General features: G+C 36.1%; 3 protein-coding genes across 27 annotated transcripts; 2 read left to right on the forward strand and 1 right to left on the reverse strand.

The window, feature by feature from the left end:
* Window positions 1-910: 910 nt before the first annotated feature.
* Window positions 911-6,164, reverse strand: ATXRCC1 (BRCT domain-containing DNA repair protein). The gene is made up of 9 exons (XM_086665068.1): window positions 6,048-6,164; window positions 5,132-5,421; window positions 4,824-5,012; window positions 3,924-4,032; window positions 3,713-3,795; window positions 3,424-3,534; window positions 3,200-3,286; window positions 1,579-1,925; window positions 911-1,364 (listed from the first exon to the last, which is right to left on the reverse strand). Coding segments are annotated over exons 2-9 (1,119 nt in total). The 5' UTR covers window positions 5,324-5,421; window positions 6,048-6,164; the 3' UTR covers window positions 911-1,363.
* Window positions 6,165-6,662: 498 nt separating this feature from the next.
* LOC147549690 (centromere protein C-like) lies at window positions 6,663-13,438 on the forward strand. Of its 25 annotated transcripts, none has more exons than XM_086665078.1 (14): window positions 6,898-7,644; window positions 8,144-8,333; window positions 8,438-8,526; window positions 8,628-8,730; window positions 8,832-9,028; window positions 9,104-9,759; window positions 9,885-9,939; window positions 10,231-10,340; window positions 10,480-10,579; window positions 11,879-11,964; window positions 12,196-12,298; window positions 12,423-12,530; window positions 13,009-13,165; window positions 13,220-13,438. In XM_086665078.1, the coding sequence occupies exons 1-13, from the start codon at window positions 7,632-7,634 to the stop codon at window positions 13,137-13,139; spliced, it is 1,941 nt and encodes a 646-aa protein (XP_086521204.1). In that variant the 5' UTR covers window positions 6,898-7,631; the 3' UTR covers window positions 13,140-13,165; window positions 13,220-13,438. The 25 variants fall into 25 exon arrangements, 21 of the variants coding, with proteins under 21 accessions (XP_086521215.1, XP_086521204.1, XP_086521209.1 ...); XM_086665083.1 differs by having other exon boundaries at window positions 8,880-9,028; XM_086665090.1 differs by having other exon boundaries at window positions 7,184-7,644; window positions 8,073-8,333; window positions 8,880-9,028.
* A 1,535-nt stretch (window positions 13,439-14,973) lies between these two features.
* On the forward strand, window positions 14,974-18,885 carry LOC147549691 (pentatricopeptide repeat-containing protein At4g01990, mitochondrial-like). The gene is made up of 5 exons (XM_086665098.1): window positions 14,974-15,435; window positions 15,516-16,349; window positions 17,874-17,917; window positions 18,315-18,343; window positions 18,444-18,885. The coding sequence occupies exons 2-4, from the start codon at window positions 16,134-16,136 to the stop codon at window positions 18,328-18,330; spliced, it is 276 nt and encodes a 91-aa protein (XP_086521224.1). The 5' UTR covers window positions 14,974-15,435; window positions 15,516-16,133; the 3' UTR covers window positions 18,331-18,343; window positions 18,444-18,885.
* Window positions 18,886-20,227: the final 1,342 nt, after the last annotated feature.

Below are 20,227 nucleotides of genomic sequence, written 5' to 3' on the forward strand. Positions count from 1 at the left end.
ATTGCTATTATATCCTTAAAAGATGGTCTTAGAGCATCTTCGATGCACTCAAATTGAAAAACATAAAGTGCCACTAAGATTTTTTGAGTTTTTTGTAAAAACTTACAACACTAAATTTGGATCTCAAAATGACGTGGCATCATTTAATGTTGAGATATCTCAAGAACAAACTCAATATTTGAGATTTCTTTTGAGAATCTCAATTGGCCACTCGATATTAAAAGCGAATTTACCCATCTCCTAAGTTATTTTTTTTTTTTTAGAATTCGACTACGATCTACGTTAGTCGTTACAAGGCATTGATACTTCATAAAGATGGAATAAGCACGATAACCGCCTATTTTAAACCGAGAATGAAAGAGGCCAAAAGCCCGACAACAAAGAGGCCTAAAGCCCGACAAATTATTACATTATTTATAGTCTAAATTACATGGGATAAATCTTGATGGCAAACTGCTTCCACTGAGACTTGATCCCACAACCTCATGTGCTTAAGAGGGGTGTTCAACCGTCACACCAAAGGGTGGTGGACGACACCTAAGTTATTAAAAGCAAATTTACCCATCTAGAAAATGACACCTAAGTTATTTTTAAGTTTTTTGAGTGTTGCATTGGAGATGTCTTTTGAATTATGACATCTAGAAAAGAGAAACTCAATTGAGCCTTGACACATAGGACAAATTGAGTTTCTTTTGAGTTTTGCATTAGAGATGCTCTTAGGCTTAGGGGAAACAAGAATGGGCCTCAAGGGAGAAGCCACAATGGTCCCTCAGGGGGAAACAAAATGAGACAAATTCAGGTTGTGTTATCAATGATCAACTATTTGGTGCTAGTTTCTCAACAAAAAAAAAAACTATTTGGTGCTAGCAAACCACTTTTTTTTAATCATTCTTTACATAATGGACGACTGTTTTCTTACTCATTTTCACATTGCTAGTAACACTTCCAATCCCACTATGTGATGATATCAGCATTGCTATTTGAGTTTGCACCTCTTGTATCTTATTTGGGTTAGTTAGTTCCAGAGGTCTTTCAACAAAAAAAAAAAGAAGCATACATACACCACAAGACAACTTGGGTCAAGCTCGGGAGCCTGACTGACGGATTTATATGAAAGAAGAAAACAAAAACAAGACCGAGAAGTGAAAACACTGCCCTGAGGCCAACTACTTAGTAACATGAACGGGAATTTTTATATCTAAGATTATCCACGGAAAATTGAACTATTCAAAGATTTTTGTGGAAAAGCAACCTCATAAGGAACCCTTACTGTCAGGTATATCCTTCAATCAAAAGCGAAGATATTACACCAATCTTGAGGTTGCGGAACACCTTGTGCGAACCAGTTTGAGATCGGATCCAATCTGTTTTCATAGACATTAGAAAGTTTAGAGTCAAAATGATGTATGGTACTCGGAGAACAAACACAAACTTTTCAGCACTGAAGTAAACCTTAGTAACTTCAGAGATAAGTGTCAAAGAAATATAATTCTATCTTTAAGAAGTGATTTTGTTAACTTTGAAACTCTCCGCTCTGTAAATTGTGAAGCAGTAACATAATGTGATTCAATCCCTTACCATTTATAAACCTTGGAAGCTATGGTTTTGTAAGCAATATCAATTTCTTCCTCTGTCATTTCGATTGTGTCGTCACTATCATAAGCCGCTGCACCGATTGACTTGGTATCAGTTTTCTTGTTGTTCCTTGGCCCTTCTGCGATCTTTTGTTTTTTCTTCCTTTCAGTGGTAGAATCATCAAGGAAAATATCAAATTCCGCCTCATAAATACGTTTGCAGGTTCTAGCCTGTACACCAAGATCTTTCCTAGAGAATGAGTGACTGCTATTTCTTGTACCTTCAAGCTCAACCAATTCTTCAACTACACGAGGAATGAATCTCCATTGCTCTGTCACTTGTTTGATATCCTGAAAAAAAAACGTTATTTGAATTTTGAAGTATAAACAAGGCAATAAATGAAAATTACAAGTAACAATCTCGATATAAGAAAATAGTTACCCTCCAATTTCTTATTTCGAGATCGAAATAAGTTGAGATGTACAATTTATCAACCAAGTACTCTATTTAAGAATTAGTTATTCAATAACTAATATAAAGGGAAATTATAACATAATGAATAAGATTAATTATGAAGCACCTTTCTCGGTATTATATCATAAAACATGAGGAATTGCATTTCCTTGCGGACTACAAAAGTTATAAGCTCAATTTATTTTATTTTTAGTATAGATGGGGGCAGATATTTGACAGAAGAGAGAATTAGAAACAACAACTAAATATAAGAGAGAAGATTTTGACTTTTTAGCGTAAAGCTGGAAGAGAGAAAGGGGACAGGGTGATAGAGAAATGAGTTATTCCAAGAAACACACTGAACAGGAAAAAAGAAATCCTCGACAATCTCTAAATCAAGAATCACTTCGAGTGAAAAATAAATCGAAAGTATACTACTTAAACAAAAGATCTAAATAATAGCCTTTGACTTAAACGTCAGTTTTTTGGTGTGAGGATGACCGTCCTCGAAAAATTCTATGTTAGGAAATATCTAACCTTGTAATGGTTGTGTCAAATATGAGATATCCATCTAATATCTTATCATTAGGTTTAAGGCAACTCAAATAAGAGGTTTACAAATTTAATAGTAAAAATAACCAATAATAAGATTTTGTTTACAGATGAAATACTTAGTAAGAGAACATCCTAACAGAGAATCAGCACTTACATTACTCTCAGGGTCAATAGTCAATACGTAGTATTTATTAATAAAAACTATCCTCCAAATCCAACTGACCCTTCACTAAACTCCTCATTTTCTTATTCGCAAAATCGCCCTACATTTATTTCGAAGAGCACCCTAATAGGCCAATAATTAATGTGCTTCAGCAGATATTTATAGGAAAATAGGTTTGCTAGTTTCCTGACACTTGGCTCCGAAGTAGCTTGTCTGCTGCTTGCCCCAAAGAGGTTGGCACTGGACATAAATCTAATTTCACGGATTTAAATTAGGGCGGCAAAGGAAAGGAAAAGTTGGGAGTTTATAAAAAATTTCCACGGCCAATTTTATGACTATAAATGTCAGCACTGCCGAACACGGCATAAAAGAAAGATTAAAGATAAGATAAAAGAACCTAAAGGTACGTTCAAAGAGTAGCAGAGTAACAATCTCAGTGGGAAAATAGGATACCTGGTTTTGCTCAAGAGATTCAATTGCATCTTGCAAACATGTAAGAATTCCTTCCACGGCTATTTTCTTTACTTCACTAGGCTCTGGCTGACAAAATACAACGGACAAACTAATATTATGTGTGTATGGAGAGAACCTCATACATCTATCAGAGAAATGCAGAACTATCTAGAGAATATGTGATAGGTATCCAACCATCATCAATGCCAACTTGTGCAACTTACAGTTTCTTCTTGGCTCTCCAACCATGAAATGGTCTTCTTCACATCATCCATGGCCCATCTTTTCACTTTAGACGGAGAAAGTCGTTCCTTAACAGGATTCGAATTTTTCTCCTGCTTGACATGTAACAGAAAAAGTAAACCAACAAGAATAACGTCATAGTAACTGTACAAATACATAATAACTGTTCAGAACTGGCAAATATACGTAGTTCTAAGGGAGTGGAGTTCAATTTACACAATACTTGCTACAGGGAGAGGAGCACTGGAACTGGAATGTTCATACAGATACCTTTAAAGAGACAGAGTCACTTGGTTTTGAATTTGAGCTTTTAGCTTGCTTCTGAGGTTGACTAGGGGGGCTAATTTCATGGTCTGCAGAAGTGCAGAGAAACATTAGAGTTGCTTAGTAGGAGAAGATGGCTAGAAAGGTAAACAAATGTGCGTTGAACACGATTTGTTCGTTACCCAATGAATATTTTTGTCTCCATGTAGAATACTACCTCTGTTAGCCTCATTTGATAAGCTTTTCCGCCATGGTTTTCCAGCATGCATTAGGAACGGTTCGATGTCCACAAGCTTTTTCTGCTTGTGACATTCCAATATCCAGTCCTAAGTAAGAAAAGGAAGCAACACCCAGAAACATCAGACCATAGACAAATATTCATTTGAAAATAGTTAGCAAGCTAATTTTCGTATATCTCCAAGATTAAGTTTCAAGATAATTAGCAAAGCTTACAACATTAATAGATCCATGTTGGTAAAGTATGTAACAAAAGTTAAAGGTTATAGTTCTTGCGAGGCAAGACCATCTATTTCACCTGAGAAGTACACGAGAAGTCCCTAACCCTTGTGCTCTAAAGTCTAGAGGATTTATGTCGAATTAAGAGTAACATGTGATTGGTGGAAAACTTGTCCCCATTTTTTTTTGCTTTAATCAAATAGCTTCCGAGAAATTAAATAGTTGTATAATGAGGACTGAATGGTCTTTCTCATACCCAACAAAATTCCACAATTGAACAAAGCAGTATTTACATTATACAATAAAGGCATGCAACAGTATCTCCTTATCGTTGTTACTTCTAGTAGAAGAAGTCAATATATTGTATAGCTGAATCAGATGATAAACTAAAGGTTTACCATATGTCCTCGATGAAATGACAATCGTGCGCAATCTGTACTACAAATGACATTACGTACAGAATCTTCAAATACTATATGTCGCAAGCAAATATTAACAGAAACAAGTACATAGGAAAATGATTGATATCCATTTTAACCCCTTTAGAGACTATAAAAGATTTCACGATACATGTAACAAGCTCGAAAAGTAGTATAAGAATGAAGAAACAAGAAGAATAGATAAAAATATGTCAAAAATTAAAATAGTAGCATCTAACAACCTTTGAAACAATAGTTCCACAATCTGCCTGAACTTGCCGAAACTTGGGAGTGTTAGGGAATGCACAAATCAGAAGAGTGCACTCTGAATTCCAATCTTGTTGATATTCAGCTCCCATCTCTAATGCATATGACCTTAACGTGCCTCTTTCAGGATTAACAAATCCTGACAGCACAAACACCACTCCTTCCTGCCCAATTCAACATTCTTTTCTAAGTTACTGTTACGTGCTGGAAAAAAAAAATCAAAAGATAGAAAAACACAAGAAAGTTAAAACTCATTATTTCAAATTTTACTTCTTTTTCATACCATAAGTTTCGAAGAAGTTGATAAATTTGCAGATTTGTTACGGTTTTGAACTTCTTTTGATCGAGAACTGCTATTTTCTGCTTCGTTGCTATCAGATTTATTGCTAGCTTGTCTAGAACTCATCCAAGATGGAAGATTTCTCTTCGAATTTTTATCACCACCACCAACATTCGGATTGCTTGAGTTAGACATGGTTTTAAGATCTTTTGTATTGACCTTATTTCTTCAAAGAACCTCAATTTGAACACATCGGATTATGAACGCGAAGAACAGTTTACTACAGATGAAACCTAAAACTCAAAAATAGACATGAAAAAAGTAACAATCAAATTGACCTCCATCATTGTTAAAGATCAATCTATTTGCTTTCTTCAAATATCACAACTATAAAAACTATTAGGGTTTATAGAGAAATAAAAGCAATCTAGACCAAATTCCAAGAGAGAGAGAGAATCAGAACCAGAATGCAGGAAGCATCAAATGAGGTGATTTTAATTTGGGAATTACATCAAATGAGGTAATTTTAATTTGGAAAAACATTTCCATGTTTTTCTATTGTTTGATTCATAGCTAGGTTTGCAATATAAAATGTATATGATTTCTGAGGCAAAATTCAAACAGCAGAACTGAAAGTTCATATTATATAATCTAAAGTTGTAACAAATTAAGATAACAAATTATTCAATTTCAGAGTATACAGCAACAAGATTTTGAAGCCCTAGTAGACAGTAGAGATATAACAAATGAAAGCATTCCTTATTGTTTCAATTGAATCAAAGGTATAAAGTTGTGATTGTTAAAGAAGATGATAAGTCAAAGTTGATGAGAAGATGGAGTTTCAAAGGGTATGAATAATAAATAGTAATTGGGAGCTGTTATTAAACAAATAAAAATGATAATAATAAAAATTACTCACCATCTTCTTCTTGTCTAGATCAGAGACAGTTATGATTTAATTGGTTAGGGTTTATGAATGTGAAGAATTTCCTAGAGAGAGAAACAGGAGACGAACTCAGCCAATCTTTCTACTTCAACAATTTTAGTTGTATGTTTTTCCTGTGACTGTGGTTTGACGACATTACAAATGTTGCTTAGAGCAACATTTGTTAAGAGCATGGGGCTCCCAGCTCCACAGGGAGCCCAGCCCTGGGCCTCCCGGGTTGGACCATGAGGGCTGGGGGTTGGGCTCCCAAAATTTGTTAGGGGCTTAGGGCATAACCAAGACTTGAACAGTATCCCAGTTAGTTTGAAAAAAAAAGAGTTAGTGTCCACCCAAGCCAGGCGTAAGCCAACGTATGAACCCGTCAATTTCCTCAACGGGAGGGATCCTTGTGAGTGCAATGTAGAGAGATATCGGATAAGTGAGCAGTGAGAACCTTATATATTTCGGTTTTGTCGGATATCCAATCACCAAATGAAATAAAGACGTGAAAACTTACAACTTGTACACTTGGAACCTTCCAGTGCCGAATTGTTAATTCTTGGTCGATACTTTGGGGAAATAAGAATATTTTCCGGGAAAGAAAGTTTTGGGTGTAAACAAATTTTTTTTGTTTCCTTCAAATACTATCCATATTTGATGATTTTATTTTCCTCTTCTTCCATCTTCATACTCACCACCATCAACTCGGACTACCATTAATTCCGACGACAACAACTTCGTTCATTTTCCTTTCTCTTAATTTCTCTCTTCTCTCTTTATCTCTCTCTTTCTTCATCACTCTCTCTTCTTATTCTTCTCTCTCTCTCTTTCCTCTCTTTCTATTCCTCCCCTTCGCCGGAACCCTCGTATGGTAAAACCAGACGCTTCTCCTAGATTTGGAGTCTGGATTCATGCAAAACTCATCTGGATTTGGAGTTCAAGTCCAGACGAAGGAATCCTTCCTTCTTCTGGTTTTTCAGACTAATAAGTGTTACGACAAAGGGACCGTTTCTTTTACCGGAACTTAAAGAGAGAAAGAGAAGAAATAGAGAAAAGAGATAGAGCGAGATTGCCGTCGCCCGTCATCTCCCGCCGACGACTTTAAGGTGCGTTCGGTGACCTCTTTTTTAGTTCCCCACCTTTTTTCCAGATTTTTTTTTGTTTCCGCAGAACGCCATGTTTTTTATTTAAACAAAATAACGTTGGGCAGTTGGGGAATTATAATGAAAATAAAAGAAACAATAAAAACTTTGGGAAGTAACATCTTCCACAATTTGCCGCTTGAATTTTGGTTTGAAACTCATTCTCTTTATTATAATCGCTCTACGCACATAATTTCCAAATTTGACAGTCGAAGAACGCTCTCTGTTTCTTTCCCAAAGGGTTTTTAATTTTCTCTTTCTAGAATGACATATTGATTTTCATTTCCAAGTAATTCAATGACTTACTGAATTTCAACCTCGACGATCCATTTAATGGATCCTCCTCCTCTCTATTATCTTTGCTTCCTCGAACTCTTAAAGAATTGAAGGAAAATACAGAAAAAGGCGAGATGGAGATTATCCAGAGTCATCTCAAATGCATAATCATGGTACTCTACTTTCCACCACTCCCATTTGCCCTAGAATCAATTATCCTCTTCTTCCATAATCTAACATTACTTTTAGGTCTTAAATTTGAGCAATCTCGACTTATATTTTATATGAAGTTCATTTCACCTCAAAGATCATGAATACTATTAGAAATTTTGACTAATCTGGAGTTATATAGAAGTTCGTTTGACCTCACAGATCATAGGCATGCACATTGTGATTTTAGCTTCATCTTAATCAAACTGAGAATACGTTAGGGTTTTGTTTTACTGATTTTTAGGGTTGATTGTGCTTATTATGTTTTAGGAGAACCTCTTTTCTCAAGTGTTGATCTGAATAATCAGTGGTTGATCTTCACAGTCTGTTCAAAGTACTATTTAAAAGATTCATGTGTTATTTTTGAAATTTAAGATGTTTTTGGTTGTAGGTAACTGAAATTCTTTCTTCTCGAGCTCATTAATGATCTGTGCTCTTAATAGCAACCAACTGATAATACAGGGAAGCTCTTAGAACAAGCAGAGACAATTTTGAATGGTAATCCGGTGCTACAAAAGTCAGAGTTTCCAAATATCGTGCCACTTGACGATGAGGATAAAGTGATTAGTGGAAACACGATGGATCGTCCTCAAGAGCGACGTCCTGGTCTATGTCGTAAAAGAGCTAAGTTCTCTTTGAAGCCTAAAGCGAGGTAAATTAATTCGATCTGTTAACTCGGATAAATAGTTATTTTTATTTGGTGATGGCTTGTTAATTTGATACTTAGTTGATGGCTGTATTATCTTCATGTATCAGTCAGACAGATTTAAATGACAATGTGAACTTAAACATTGACCAATTGGAAGATCCAGAAGATTTCTTCACTTCCTTTGAAAAGCTTGAAAGTACTTCTCCTCCTGCAGTTTCTTTCCCTTTTTTTACTTTCCATAATTTCTAGCAGTTATGTAAGGTTTTTCTTATACCCTGCTGCATGATTGGGCCGTAGATGCCAGAAAAGAATTACAGAAACAAAGGGGTGAGTTTTCAAAAGATTTAACTAATTCTAATCTGTCCATGGAAGCTCGAAGTCGTCGACCTGGAATTTTGAGGTATGATTTTTATTTTTGTCTTTTTAGATCATTATACAAGTATACGACGGATACATTTTCTTTTTTCAATATTTTGAGTGTGTCCTTGTGATACCTGTCAGAAAGACTGCTGGCTATAAACATCGTTATTCATCAGTATTTTCTGATAGTGATGAGGCTCTCTCTTTACAAGACATTCCTGAAAAAGATAGCCCTAGCCAATCTAGTGAGGTACTAAACAATAAATCCAGAGATGAGCACAGGAAGACAGAGGAAAAGGAAACACCTAGTCAGGAACTTATGGATGCTACTAGAGAAGGTTGTATAATCCATCTACAAGCACCTTGTTCTTTTCAATGCAACTTTCGTGACATTAGTCTAATATTTTGAACAGATTTAGCACCTGAACCAGGGAATATGAATGTGAGTCTGCTAAATGAACTTCTGTCCACTACTTGTACTATACTAGATGGAGATGGAGCTGTCAGTTTCTTGCGAGATCGTTTACGGATAAAACCAATAAGTTTGGACAAGTCATGTCTTCCAGACTTGGAGAATCCCCGAAAAAGAAATGTTAAGGCATCCGTTGAGAAGTTGCATAAGCGAAGGAAAGCGTTATTCGATATAGATAATAACATTAGAAGAGTAGTAAGTAGATCATATAAAGATAGGTACCAGGTCAATGAGAGCTCCATGTATCAAGGGGATTCATCAAGCTCACAGATAGTTTCACAAAATAGTCCATTCTCATTTCGTGGTATTGAGATATCACCGGATGTTTCTACTGTTGAAGGTGGAGAGAGACAGGACCTTTCACCTGATATTACATCACTCGCAGAGCTATCAAGGAAGGAGTTCAATGCATCTGCCAAGTCCCAGTCCTCAATACTTGAAGGAAATACCACAGCAGGCAGGGATATGGTTTCAAAGAAGCCTGTGATGGAAAATTTGATAAGTCCACTTTGCATGCCCACTGATGAGAACCCAAATGAATTTAATGATGACATGGATAATGGGATCAATGCACCTGACTGTGTCTCCGAGGACAAGGTATTTCGCCTCAAACTTTCATCGATGACTTTGTTTTGTGGATTCTCTTACTGATTCTAATTTTCTGATGCGGGCCACAGGTTGAAGATATGCAGCAGGAAAGAAAAGCTTCTGAACAACAGGAGGTTGGTCTTGAAGGTTTGCCCATGGAAAATATGGATTGTAATGGGAGTCAGTTGGGTAGGGTAGTTTTCTTTATCTATACTCGCAACTTTAAAATTCAAAAAAGAAAGCATATCAGTTCCTCTCTCATTTGAGGTTTCTATTCTTGAATTTTACGGCATCACTTGCTCAGGGTTTTGGAACTAACTAAAAGTCCAGTTCCACTCTAAAATGTACGAATAAAACTTCATAAACCAGATATCAAAAACTAAACATGATGCTGAAATGAATCACCTTCCTCTTTTAGCTTAAACTGTTTATTGTGGACTTTATGTGACCCTGACTCTACTTGTTCTATTGGCTCATCAGGCATTCCTTCTGATTCCATAGTCAATGAATTAAATTCTTTTGCTGGTCATCTTAGACAAGATGATGGACATCCACAAACTGAAGATAGCGCTCCTGAACAGAATAATGAGGTTGGCCACATTCTATAGCATTTTTCCATCTTGATTGAATGTCCCATATTTGGTGAATTAAATTTAGAGCTTTTTTAACTGTTTTTTTAGGCTTTTTCACTCTCATTGATAGACTGTGATGATTCAACTTAATCTATAGGTTGAAGATATTCATCAGGAGAAAGTAGTTTCCGAACAGCAGGAGCTTGTCATTGAAAGTTTACCCCTAGGAGATACAGGTTGCTGTGAAAGCACACTGGGTACGTTAGGTTCTCTATACATACTTATACGCAATTATATAGTGTCTCATTTGGAGTCTTCCAGATTGTTGCTTATTATATTAATAATCGGTACGAGTTGCTGTTAGCTAAAAGGTTATTTGCGCCTTTGCGGTACCATGAGTTTTCCAGATTGTTGCTTATTATATTAAAAATCAACTATATATGACACTCGAACCCATGATCTCTCATATATAATCCAAAGAATCAACCAGCTAGACTACTACTATCTATCATTTATAATTCAACCTCCAACTAAATATATGCAAGAGACATTACAGTAAAGGACTCAAAAAAAGGTAGGCCCCTTGTGGTGGGGGGCCAGTGTGGGCGCCCGAGCCGCACTGCCCTATCCACGGGGCTGTGTCTGTGATGTGTATGTATGGGAAAATGTATTCTCGTACCAAACTTTTTCTATTCACGATATCCGACACCACCTTCCAGTCTCAGATGCCGATTCCTTGTACTTTTGTTCATGTTATGCAGATATTTTATGATTATCTTTGTAGCTAGTTTGTTTTAGAGACATCCACTTCTTTAGTAATCCGTGTTTCTTGCCGCCCACCAAATTTGATGCTCTAAACTTGAACTTAGCAATTTTCCTACTTAGGATGATCTGTTCATGCATTGTTCTTCACTCCAATTTTAGCTGCCCTTTTGGGTCTCAGGTATATGGTTATATCTTCACGAGATTTGCAGAATTTCTGGGTATATTAGACTTATCTGTATATTACAGTTTTTCTAGGTACCTTGCTTTAGGCTTCCACATACTAGTTTGTGCTTTTGGTGAAACACATTACCTGCACTTCATGCTACAAAAATCTATACAATTCAAGGATCACTGCTAACAAATATATGGTTGAAAACAATTTTCAGTCGGTAGAAGATGAATCATGACAGTTGCAAAACTGTGGACCCTGGAGCTATTTATTACCTGAATTTGCAATTCATAAAGTTTAACTGGCAAGACAAATAACACACCAGTTTTTTACATATTCTCTTTTGAAATATAATGGAGTTTTATAAGAACTTTTATTATTTGTTGAAGTAAACGCTCTACCATTTCTTTGGAATCCTTACTTTTCGAACAGAAAGTCACTTTTACATATAAATGGGATTATGGGAACTAAGCAACTGCCTGAAGGGCCAAATATTGTAAAAATTAAATCAAACAGGAAATGCCCTCAATTTCATTTCAGCGTATCTGTTTGTTATTCTTCTTTTACGATGTCTAAACTTTACTTGTTGTATGGCTTATAGATCCTTGTTATTCTATGGCAGATGAATCAAATTCTACTGCGAACAAGCACCGACCTGGGAATATAAATTCACAAGCTACAGACATCCTTCCTGAACAAAATAATGAGGTTGAGCACTAGAAAAGAGCCACCTAATTTGCACCTTACTCTGTTCGAGCATTGCTTATATTATGCTCATTTAATTTCCACTTCGCTTCAATTAGCAAGGTTTTCAGTTATTTTCTATGCCTAAGTTTTTATTTGCTAATAATCTTGTGAGAACCATCGATTTTTCATTCCTTTGCATTTTGGTTAATTGTATTTCAGTTAATCATCATTCTTAATTGGTCTTACAAATAGACGTATCAGGAACTTTCTGCATTTCCTTCGAAAGAACAAATAAAAAGGAAAGCATCATCCCGAAATAGATGGAGAGAAGTTTCTCCAGAGAAAAGTCTTCAAGGTGCTTACTCATGCATTAACTGCATCTTCACTATCAAACTTTTATGTACCACTTGAATAGTTATTATAACTTTTCTGGTGATTGAGTTTTAGTTCTATTGGATTAACATTGACTCGTTTTTCAGATGCTGGGACTGTTGTAGAATGTGGGGTGAGAAAAAGCACCAGAATCAAGACAACACCATTAGAATACTGGAAAGGGGAGCGTTTCTTGTTTGCACGAATACATAAAAGTAGGTTTTCCTTCTCTTACTGGGATATGATTTAAGTTTTCCACATCTTATTTTTTTTAGTATTTACTTTGTGTTGAGCTCTTCCGCTGATGACACCTCTAAGTTGCACTCAACAACTTTTTTCTTCATTTCCATTCAAATAATGAGTGCTTAATAAATGAAAGTCATGATTCTTTGTATAGTTTCTTTATCGTAAGTTATCACAAATTACTTCGTGTATTAGCGACCAATAACGCTCTTGCCGTAAGGTCCTTTTCTTCTGTGATTCCTGTTGCTGAATCAACAGGGAATATCTTGTTTCCTCTATATATGTATATTTTGTTCTTTCTGCAGGGATCACAACAACTATTGCTTAACTATTTTAGTTAGAGAAACACTTGTTATTCATCTCTTTCACCTTATTATTTTTATTGCTCTGTCAGTTTTTCGGTGATAGTAGTTTGTCACACAATTAATAATCGTCGTATATTTTTTGCAGACCACTTGACAGTACTTGGATTGAAGTACGAGTCTCCTGCAAAGAGCAAAAAAGAAAAACCTGTTTTCAGGGTGAAGTCTTTTGTTTCAGACGAATATAAAGAGCTTGTCCAAAAAGTAGCTTTTCATTGATCTCTCTCTCTGTGATCTATGATGTTGTCCTTCAAATTAAGGCATCCTATTTGGACGTCTTCTTCGTCTATTGTTCATAGTCTCCTAAATTGAGGCATCCTATTTGGAATGATGTTTTTTTTTTGCCCAAGACGGTAAAGTAGATGATGCTTTCAGTCCGTATGGTTTGAAAGTTGTGTGATATATTTTTACAATGGAGTCATTTTTTCTTTGTAATGTGAAGCAAAATTGCTCTGTTTTTCTTGTTCTTATGACAGATTCGGCACTATTCTAATGGAATGTCTTGGTCACATGCTCAATTCATGTTTGTCTCGTTGGTTTGTGCCTCTCATTATGAATTGCAGGTTGTATGAGGTTTTTATTGTTGTATTCTTTGCCACTTCTAGGACCATAAAATGTTGTTGTTCTTTTGCACTTCTAAGGTTTTAATGTGCCATTGTTGTTTGCTTTGGCACTTCAAGTATTTAAAGGGAGAAAGGGTAAGGAATGATGATGTTGTTAAGGTTTAGTGGATTGTACTTTTTAGAGAGAAGACGAGAGATGAATGTATCTTTCGATTGAAATACTGCGTTAGCAATCACTTATTCCACAATCTCAAACATTCTCTGTAATGAAAGCCTGTAGGTCCAACAAGGATTGGACTCTAATATGTAATTATGGTTTTGTTTAGAGAATTTATTAACTTCTTTTTGATATCTTGTACCAACACAGATTCTGGAATGGAAGGAAATGAGGGATATGCACTTATCGTAGGGTGACCATGCAAAACGAATTGATCTTCTTTGGAAAACTCAGGGAATTATAGTAGCAGAACCTTCATGGATTTAGATTTGAAGTACATGAAAATTGCTTCTTCCAACTTAAAGAAGAAAGACACGCCTATTTACTGAGAGAGGGCTAATATTTTGCTCAAGTATTTTGAGGAAGAAAAAGATCACGACGTTTTATAATTTTATGCTTGGCATATATAGTGCAGCTGAAAAAAAAACAGAAGCTCATATATAGTGCCAAAGTTTTGTTGGATTTTCAACTACTCTCTATTGTTGGGATTAGTTGACAATAGTAACTTCTTGTACAGACTTAGAGTCTGGTTCAGTTGGAGAGAATTTCTTGGAAATGAAGAACTATAATGTATAACAGTAGTCTTTTTATAGTATTGAAAACAAATATTCTGCAAAACTACTACAATCCCTCTCCTCTCTTTACAAAATTGAATTGGAGACATCCTCCTCCTCCCAATTCCTAACCAAAAATTGAAAAACCAAAAGTTGAAAACCTCCAAATAATCAAATCTAAAAGAATTTAACACACAAAAAAAACTTGAACTTGTTCCATTCCCCCCCCTCATTGATATCATGATCTTCAAAGCAAACCAGAGGAGTACAAGTTTAGGAACTCCTCTTCCCATTCCCATTCAATCTCATCATCCCCATTATTATAAAATTCTTCAAATTCTTTCAACTTACACTCCAATGTTCCATGACAATACTTCAAAAAAGCAACTTCATCATCCTCACTACTACTGCTTGTTGTTGTACTTTTAGGTTTAGGTGGGTTTACAAAATCACAACTTTTTTCAATGATTTGATCCATCTTCTTGGATTGATGAGCTGTTGCTTTCTTATTAGGAGGTTTTGAATCAAATGAGGACCCAGAAGACTTGATGTATTTCTTCTTATCATCATTAGAAAGAGTATTTTGGTATCTTTGCGCGATGGGAAGAAGTTGATTTTTATTTGGAGGCCAAGTACTACTAAGAGAACCATCAGGAGCAAAAGAGATGAAAGCAACATCAACACCACAAAGAGTTGATAACTCAAATGTCTTTTTCTTCAAATTACATGTTTTTGATTCATAACTCTTCTTCTTCATTTTCTTTGTACCAGACTTCTCATCAACATTATCAGCCCTCTTTCTCTTATTAGGGTTAGGGTTAGGGTTAGGGTTCATCATCATCATATCTGATCTTGAAGAAAGTATTTTTAATGGTTGTAAAGAGAGAGGAAGAGATTGAGATGAGATTAATCAAGTTCTTGATGGATAATGAAGGGGTTGATATCTTGGTAGTGTGGGTTAGTAACCGTTAAGAGTGAAGGGGCAAGAGATGAATATCAAGTTCTTGATCAGGAAATAGAGATTGGGTTGTTCACTTGGGTGGATTTCTAGAAAGAGAGATGAATATCAGGTTCTTGCTTATGAAGAAACATTGGTGGATACTCCTATTTATGGAATTAGAAAAAGTATCCGTTAGACTGAGGGGTGAATTTTGAATTTTGAGCCGTTGCCGCCTGAATATGTTCGGGAAGCAATATCAGTCGTTGATTACATTCGCGCGTGCATTAGTTCTTGATAACAGGAAAAAGTAACCGAGTACAGTATGTTGGGGAAGTAATATCAGCCGTTGATTCAATAATCACGAATAAGTTTAAAAATATCAGCGGTTGAGTTTCTTGGGGTGTCTGGAACACGTAACCCTATCAAAATCCAGGCCAGCTAGGGTTAATAATTGGGATTCTATTGTTCTCCCGAGAGAGAGAGAGAGAGAGAATCCATTTGGGGCTGATTAGGTTTTTGTGCACACTAGCTGCTAGAGAATCCATTGATTTTTCTATCCACTGATTAGGTCATGAAAGAATGGATCTTGAATCCATCCTCTCAATAAATTTGAGATCGGCAGCGGTTCTGTCAATCAACTCCGCAAATTCAAGCATTTTATAACTGCCCTTCAGGTGATTCCTCTCTCCTCAGTTCAAATTGTAGTCAATTAATTATGTGGGTTGTGTTCATTTTCTAGCTTTGTTTTAGTTTGAAATAGGGTTCCAATCAAACACTGTCTATCTGTATATATAACAAGGATTGGACTCTAATGTGTACTCCTGGTTTTGGTTAGAAATTTTTTATCTTGTTTTTGATGTCTTATGGTACCGTGACCATGCAAAACAAGTCGATCTTCTATGGAAAACTGAAGAAATTGTAGCAGCCGAGAAATATTTTATGGAGATTCCGAAACCTGCAAAGAACAAATTCACCTACGGCTCGCTTTTAAACTATTTTGGCAACGAGAAATTTAAAGATAAGGCAACAAAGCTCCTACAAGAGATGAAGAAACTGAACATCGAGTCAAATGCTTTTGCGCAAAATAGCCTAATCGTTCTACATATAAAGTTAGATGAAGCCGAGAAAGTATCAGCTCTAGAACAAGAAATGAGGGTAAGATATATAGCCCCATCACATTTTTACTTATAATTTGTTGATGAGTAATTATGGGTCATTCGAAGATATTGAAGGAGTAGAAAGAATTCACAAAGAGCCAAAGAGGTGGAGTGGGCAAGTCAAATATGCCTGACTGATCCTTTTATTGCAACCTAGTTGGAATATATGTTCGTGCGGGTATGAGTGCAGAGTCCATAAGAAAGATGCTTCGGGAACGAGAGGCCTTCCATTTTCTTCTTAGCTTATGTGCAAGTATGGGTAGCAGAGTCGAGGTTAATAGGAGTTGGGAGTCTCTAAAATCTTTATATCCAAAAATCACCAATGCAAGTTATCTCACAATGCTTCAAACACTAAGTAGATTGAACGATTTGGATGGAGTCAATGCTTCGACGAATGGGAACCAGTACAAGATGGTTACGATATAAGAATAATTGATGTTGTTATCACTGCTCACTCAGACACAACATGGTTTGCGTGGTGCACACAACGCAAAACACTATATCACTTCTTACTCTATACCAAAGTATGAGTAAATTTGTATAAGCTTTTACACTTCAAAGGTCATTGAGCCAGTCCGTGGCACCATCCTAGTCTGTAGGATGGTGGTCCGCGTGATCAACGTGGGTCAGGATCTCAGTGGTCGGATCAGATCTCGTTCATCGGATGATATTCGATCTAGAAAAAGGAAAGGCTCCAGCACTGCAACATGGGAGAGGATCTCAACGGTTGGATCAGATCTCGTCTGTCGGATGATATTCAATCTACAACAAGGAAAGACTCCAGTGGTCCAACATGGGAGAGGATCTCAGTCAGATCGGATCCCGTCCGTTGGATGACATTCGATCTACAAAAAAGAAAGGCTTCAACGCCCCTCGTGAGTCGTGACGATGTGAAGTGCGTCTCTAAAGCACCATAATCGCCTGTTCGCCCTCGTGCACGGACTACATGGTGCAAACCACACCGAACACTAAATCATTTCTTACTCGATACCCAAGTAAGAGTAAGATATTATAAGCCTCTACTCTTCTCGTTTAGTACTTGATTTGTCTTCAAACGAGAAGATAAAGGCTTGAATTCCATCTCAAAAGGTAATAATTGAGTTCCGAGTTTTCTCTCCTTACGATTTCTGTAAGTTTGTTCATGCGGAAGTTCCAGAAGGAGAGAGAAAGAGATCTAGAGACAGAGAACTCATTAATGCAAGAATCGAACCTAATAGTGGTCATCAATTCCATCTTCACTTTTATGAATACACCTGATTTTATTTCCTTATATTTTTTGGGTTGTTGTGAATATGGTATGGGTACCAATCTAACAATAATATTTGGGGTGGTTGAGAGAGTTTTGACATAGTTAACTTCTAGAATTATAACAGCGAGAATACTATCGATTAAGATGCACCTCACACCAATCTCTGAGTTAAGATTCATAGCATGGTATGAACACGAATTCAATACAATATAGTTGCTGATCTTAGACACCTATATTTGAGCATAACTTTGGGTGCTTTTTATGTATATGCAGGATGTGTTCCGTCATTTGTCCGATGTCGCTTTTCCCATTTTCAGGTAACTCTTTAGTATTTTTTGTTAGGATCTTATATTACTATCAAGTATCAACATTGCACTGTTTATTAGGTACCATTTTTTTTAGAATCACCAGCTAATTGGGTTTATCTGTTATTATGGATGTCTGTACATCTGAAGCAGTAGAGAGAGATAGACATTACAAGAGCCGCATAACACTACTTTATGCTGCAATAGCATCTTTTATTGTCTCTCTCATCAGAAATAATAATTTGCTGTTGGAAGAAACAACTTTTCTTCTGATTCACTATTTGTATTTCAGCCAAGTATGGATTGCATTGACAATATCGCGTCAATAGGACTGGTCACTGGTTCAGTCTAAGGAGATGAAATTTCTCACTTTGTCCATCTTTATTGACAATTTTTATCATTTGTGCAGATCTCTACAATACTAAACAATACAAACTGGTAAGACCCTTACCGTATTAGCTATTGGGTAGTTAATGACAATTTTTATCATTGTTACTTGTTTTTTACTTTTTCTCATTGAAATTTGGTTTTATGGTAGGAGTATCCAATGCACCAGCATCAGCAACCCCAACAAATTCACCTTCTCGGAAAGTAATCATGCAGCTCCAAAGGCCTTACCTCCTCAAACAATTGCTGCAACTTCAGATTCCATAGCTTCTGCCACATCTTCCAATGGTACACCTCATTTATGAATGAGAATTCTAGAGAGTCTTGTTTCATCATGCAGTAGCAGTAAGTCTATTTGGGCTGAGTCCCCGGCTGATCATAGCCGAGCTCATGATAAGCCTTGGGGTTCTGTGATTGGCTGCTAGGCGACTGCGAAAAGTCATTACTAAGTATAGATCACTCTGAAGCTTGTAAATCTGCTCTACTGTAAAATTGTTCTTATGGTATAACTGTATGAAGTATTTTGATCTTTTATTATTCATTAAAGTTATTGTCGCTCTATGTGTGAAATAAAACTTGGAGCAGTTACGTCATTCCTTTCAAGAGAGTAGATGAGAGACTACTGTGTCCTTGTGACTTAAAGTACAAAGAAAAGAAGAAAGAATAGAAACACTTCTTATCAATGAAACAGAACATAAAAAAAGAGTATCTGTATTGAAAACAAATTACAAAACTACAATTCCTCATCTCTTTTTACAAAATTGAGAAAAGAACAAAGAATATAACACAGAAAATTGATCTGCGATGTTACAGAATTGATTTGAACCAATACCTCAATGTCAGCGATGTTACAGAATTGATTTGAACCAATACCTCTAGGTTACACAGAATGATGAAATTTGAACACAGAAAGATGAAATTCGAACACAGAAAGATCAAAATAAATCGTACTAAGTGTCGAGGAACTCCTCTTCCTATCCGGGTAGAAACTGATCTCCGTTATGAGATTCTTCAAATAAGAATGCATCGGGGATCAAGAAATGAAGGGTGTCCATTAACCAAATCACTCTCAATTTGGGAAGAAGATGAATGTGGATCATTATTCAAAATTGCTAGCCAATCTGGATCAACGTCGTCTTCAATACAAGGGTTTAAGAAGAAATCAGAATCCACATCATTCTCTAGACCAACAAGATCAACATAATCATCAACAGTAATAGAATTAGAATTAGGAGGGTTTAAGAAGGAATCAGAACCCATATCCTTCCAAATTTCATCATATTCATCCATATCCGTAGCAATATCTTTCAACTTTGACTCCAATGTTCCAAAACAATATTTCAAATAAGCAATTTCATCATCATCCTCACTGCTGCTGCTTGTTGTTGTAGTTTTAGGGGGGTTTACAAAATCACAACTTTTTTCAATGATTTGATCCATCTTCTTGGATTGACCTGCTTTCCTATTAGGTTTTAAATCAGATGAGGACCCAGAAGACTTGATGTATTTCTTCCTCTGATCATTACGAGGAGTATTTTGGAATCTTTGAAGGATGGGAAGAAGCTGAGTTTTATTTGGAGGCCAAGTATGAAGAAGAGAACCATCAGGAGCAAAAGAGATGAAAGCAACATCAACACCACAAAGAGTTGATAACTCAAATGTCTTTTTCTTCAAATTACATGTTTTTGATTCATAACTCTTCTTCTTCATTTTCTTTGTACCAGACTTCTCATCAACATTATCAGCCCTCTTTCTCTTATTAGGGTTAGGGTTAGGGTAAGGGTTCATCATCATCATATCTGATCTTGAATAAAACAGAGACAAATAAGCAGAGAAGAAAGTATTTTTAATGATTGTAGAGAGAGAGAAGAAAGTATTTTTAAGAAGAGATTAATCAAGTTCTTGATGGATAATGAAGCAGTTGATATCTTGGTA

This window comes from Eschscholzia californica, unplaced genomic scaffold (assembly GCF_041429995.1).
Source record: "Eschscholzia californica isolate CP2 unplaced genomic scaffold, dmEscCali1.0.p SCAF_3, whole genome shotgun sequence".
Taxonomy (NCBI): Eukaryota; Viridiplantae; Streptophyta; class Magnoliopsida; order Ranunculales; family Papaveraceae; genus Eschscholzia; species Eschscholzia californica.

Bases quoted from the DNA above. Each gene is read 5' to 3' on its own strand.
- LOC147549690 (XM_086665069.1), top strand. From the start codon at position 7,606: ATGGAGATTATCCAGAGTCATCTCAAATGCATAATCATG. The intron at 7,645-8,124 runs GTACTCTACTTT...TGCTCTTAATAG, and splicing joins ATCTCAAATGCATAATCATG to CAACCAACTGATAATACAGG. The intron at 10,580-11,878 runs GTACGTTAGGTT...ATTCTATGGCAG, and splicing joins TTGCTGTGAAAGCACACTGG to ATGAATCAAATTCTACTGCG.
- LOC147549691 (XM_086665098.1), top strand. From the start codon at position 16,134: ATGGAGATTCCGAAACCTGCAAAGAACAAATTCACCTACGGCTCGCTT. The intron at 16,350-17,873 runs GTAAGATATATA...ATGTATATGCAG, and splicing joins CTCTAGAACAAGAAATGAGG to GATGTGTTCCGTCATTTGTC.
- ATXRCC1 (XM_086665068.1), bottom strand. From the start codon at position 5,323: ATGTCTAACTCAAGCAATCCGAATGTTGGTGGTGGTGATAAAAATTCG. The intron at 4,033-4,823 runs GTTGTTAGATGC...TTTCTTACTTAG, and splicing joins GTGGAACTATTGTTTCAAAG to GACTGGATATTGGAATGTCA. The intron at 1,926-3,199 runs GTATCCTATTTT...TTTTTTTTTCAG, and splicing joins AATCTCTTGAGCAAAACCAG to GATATCAAACAAGTGACAGA.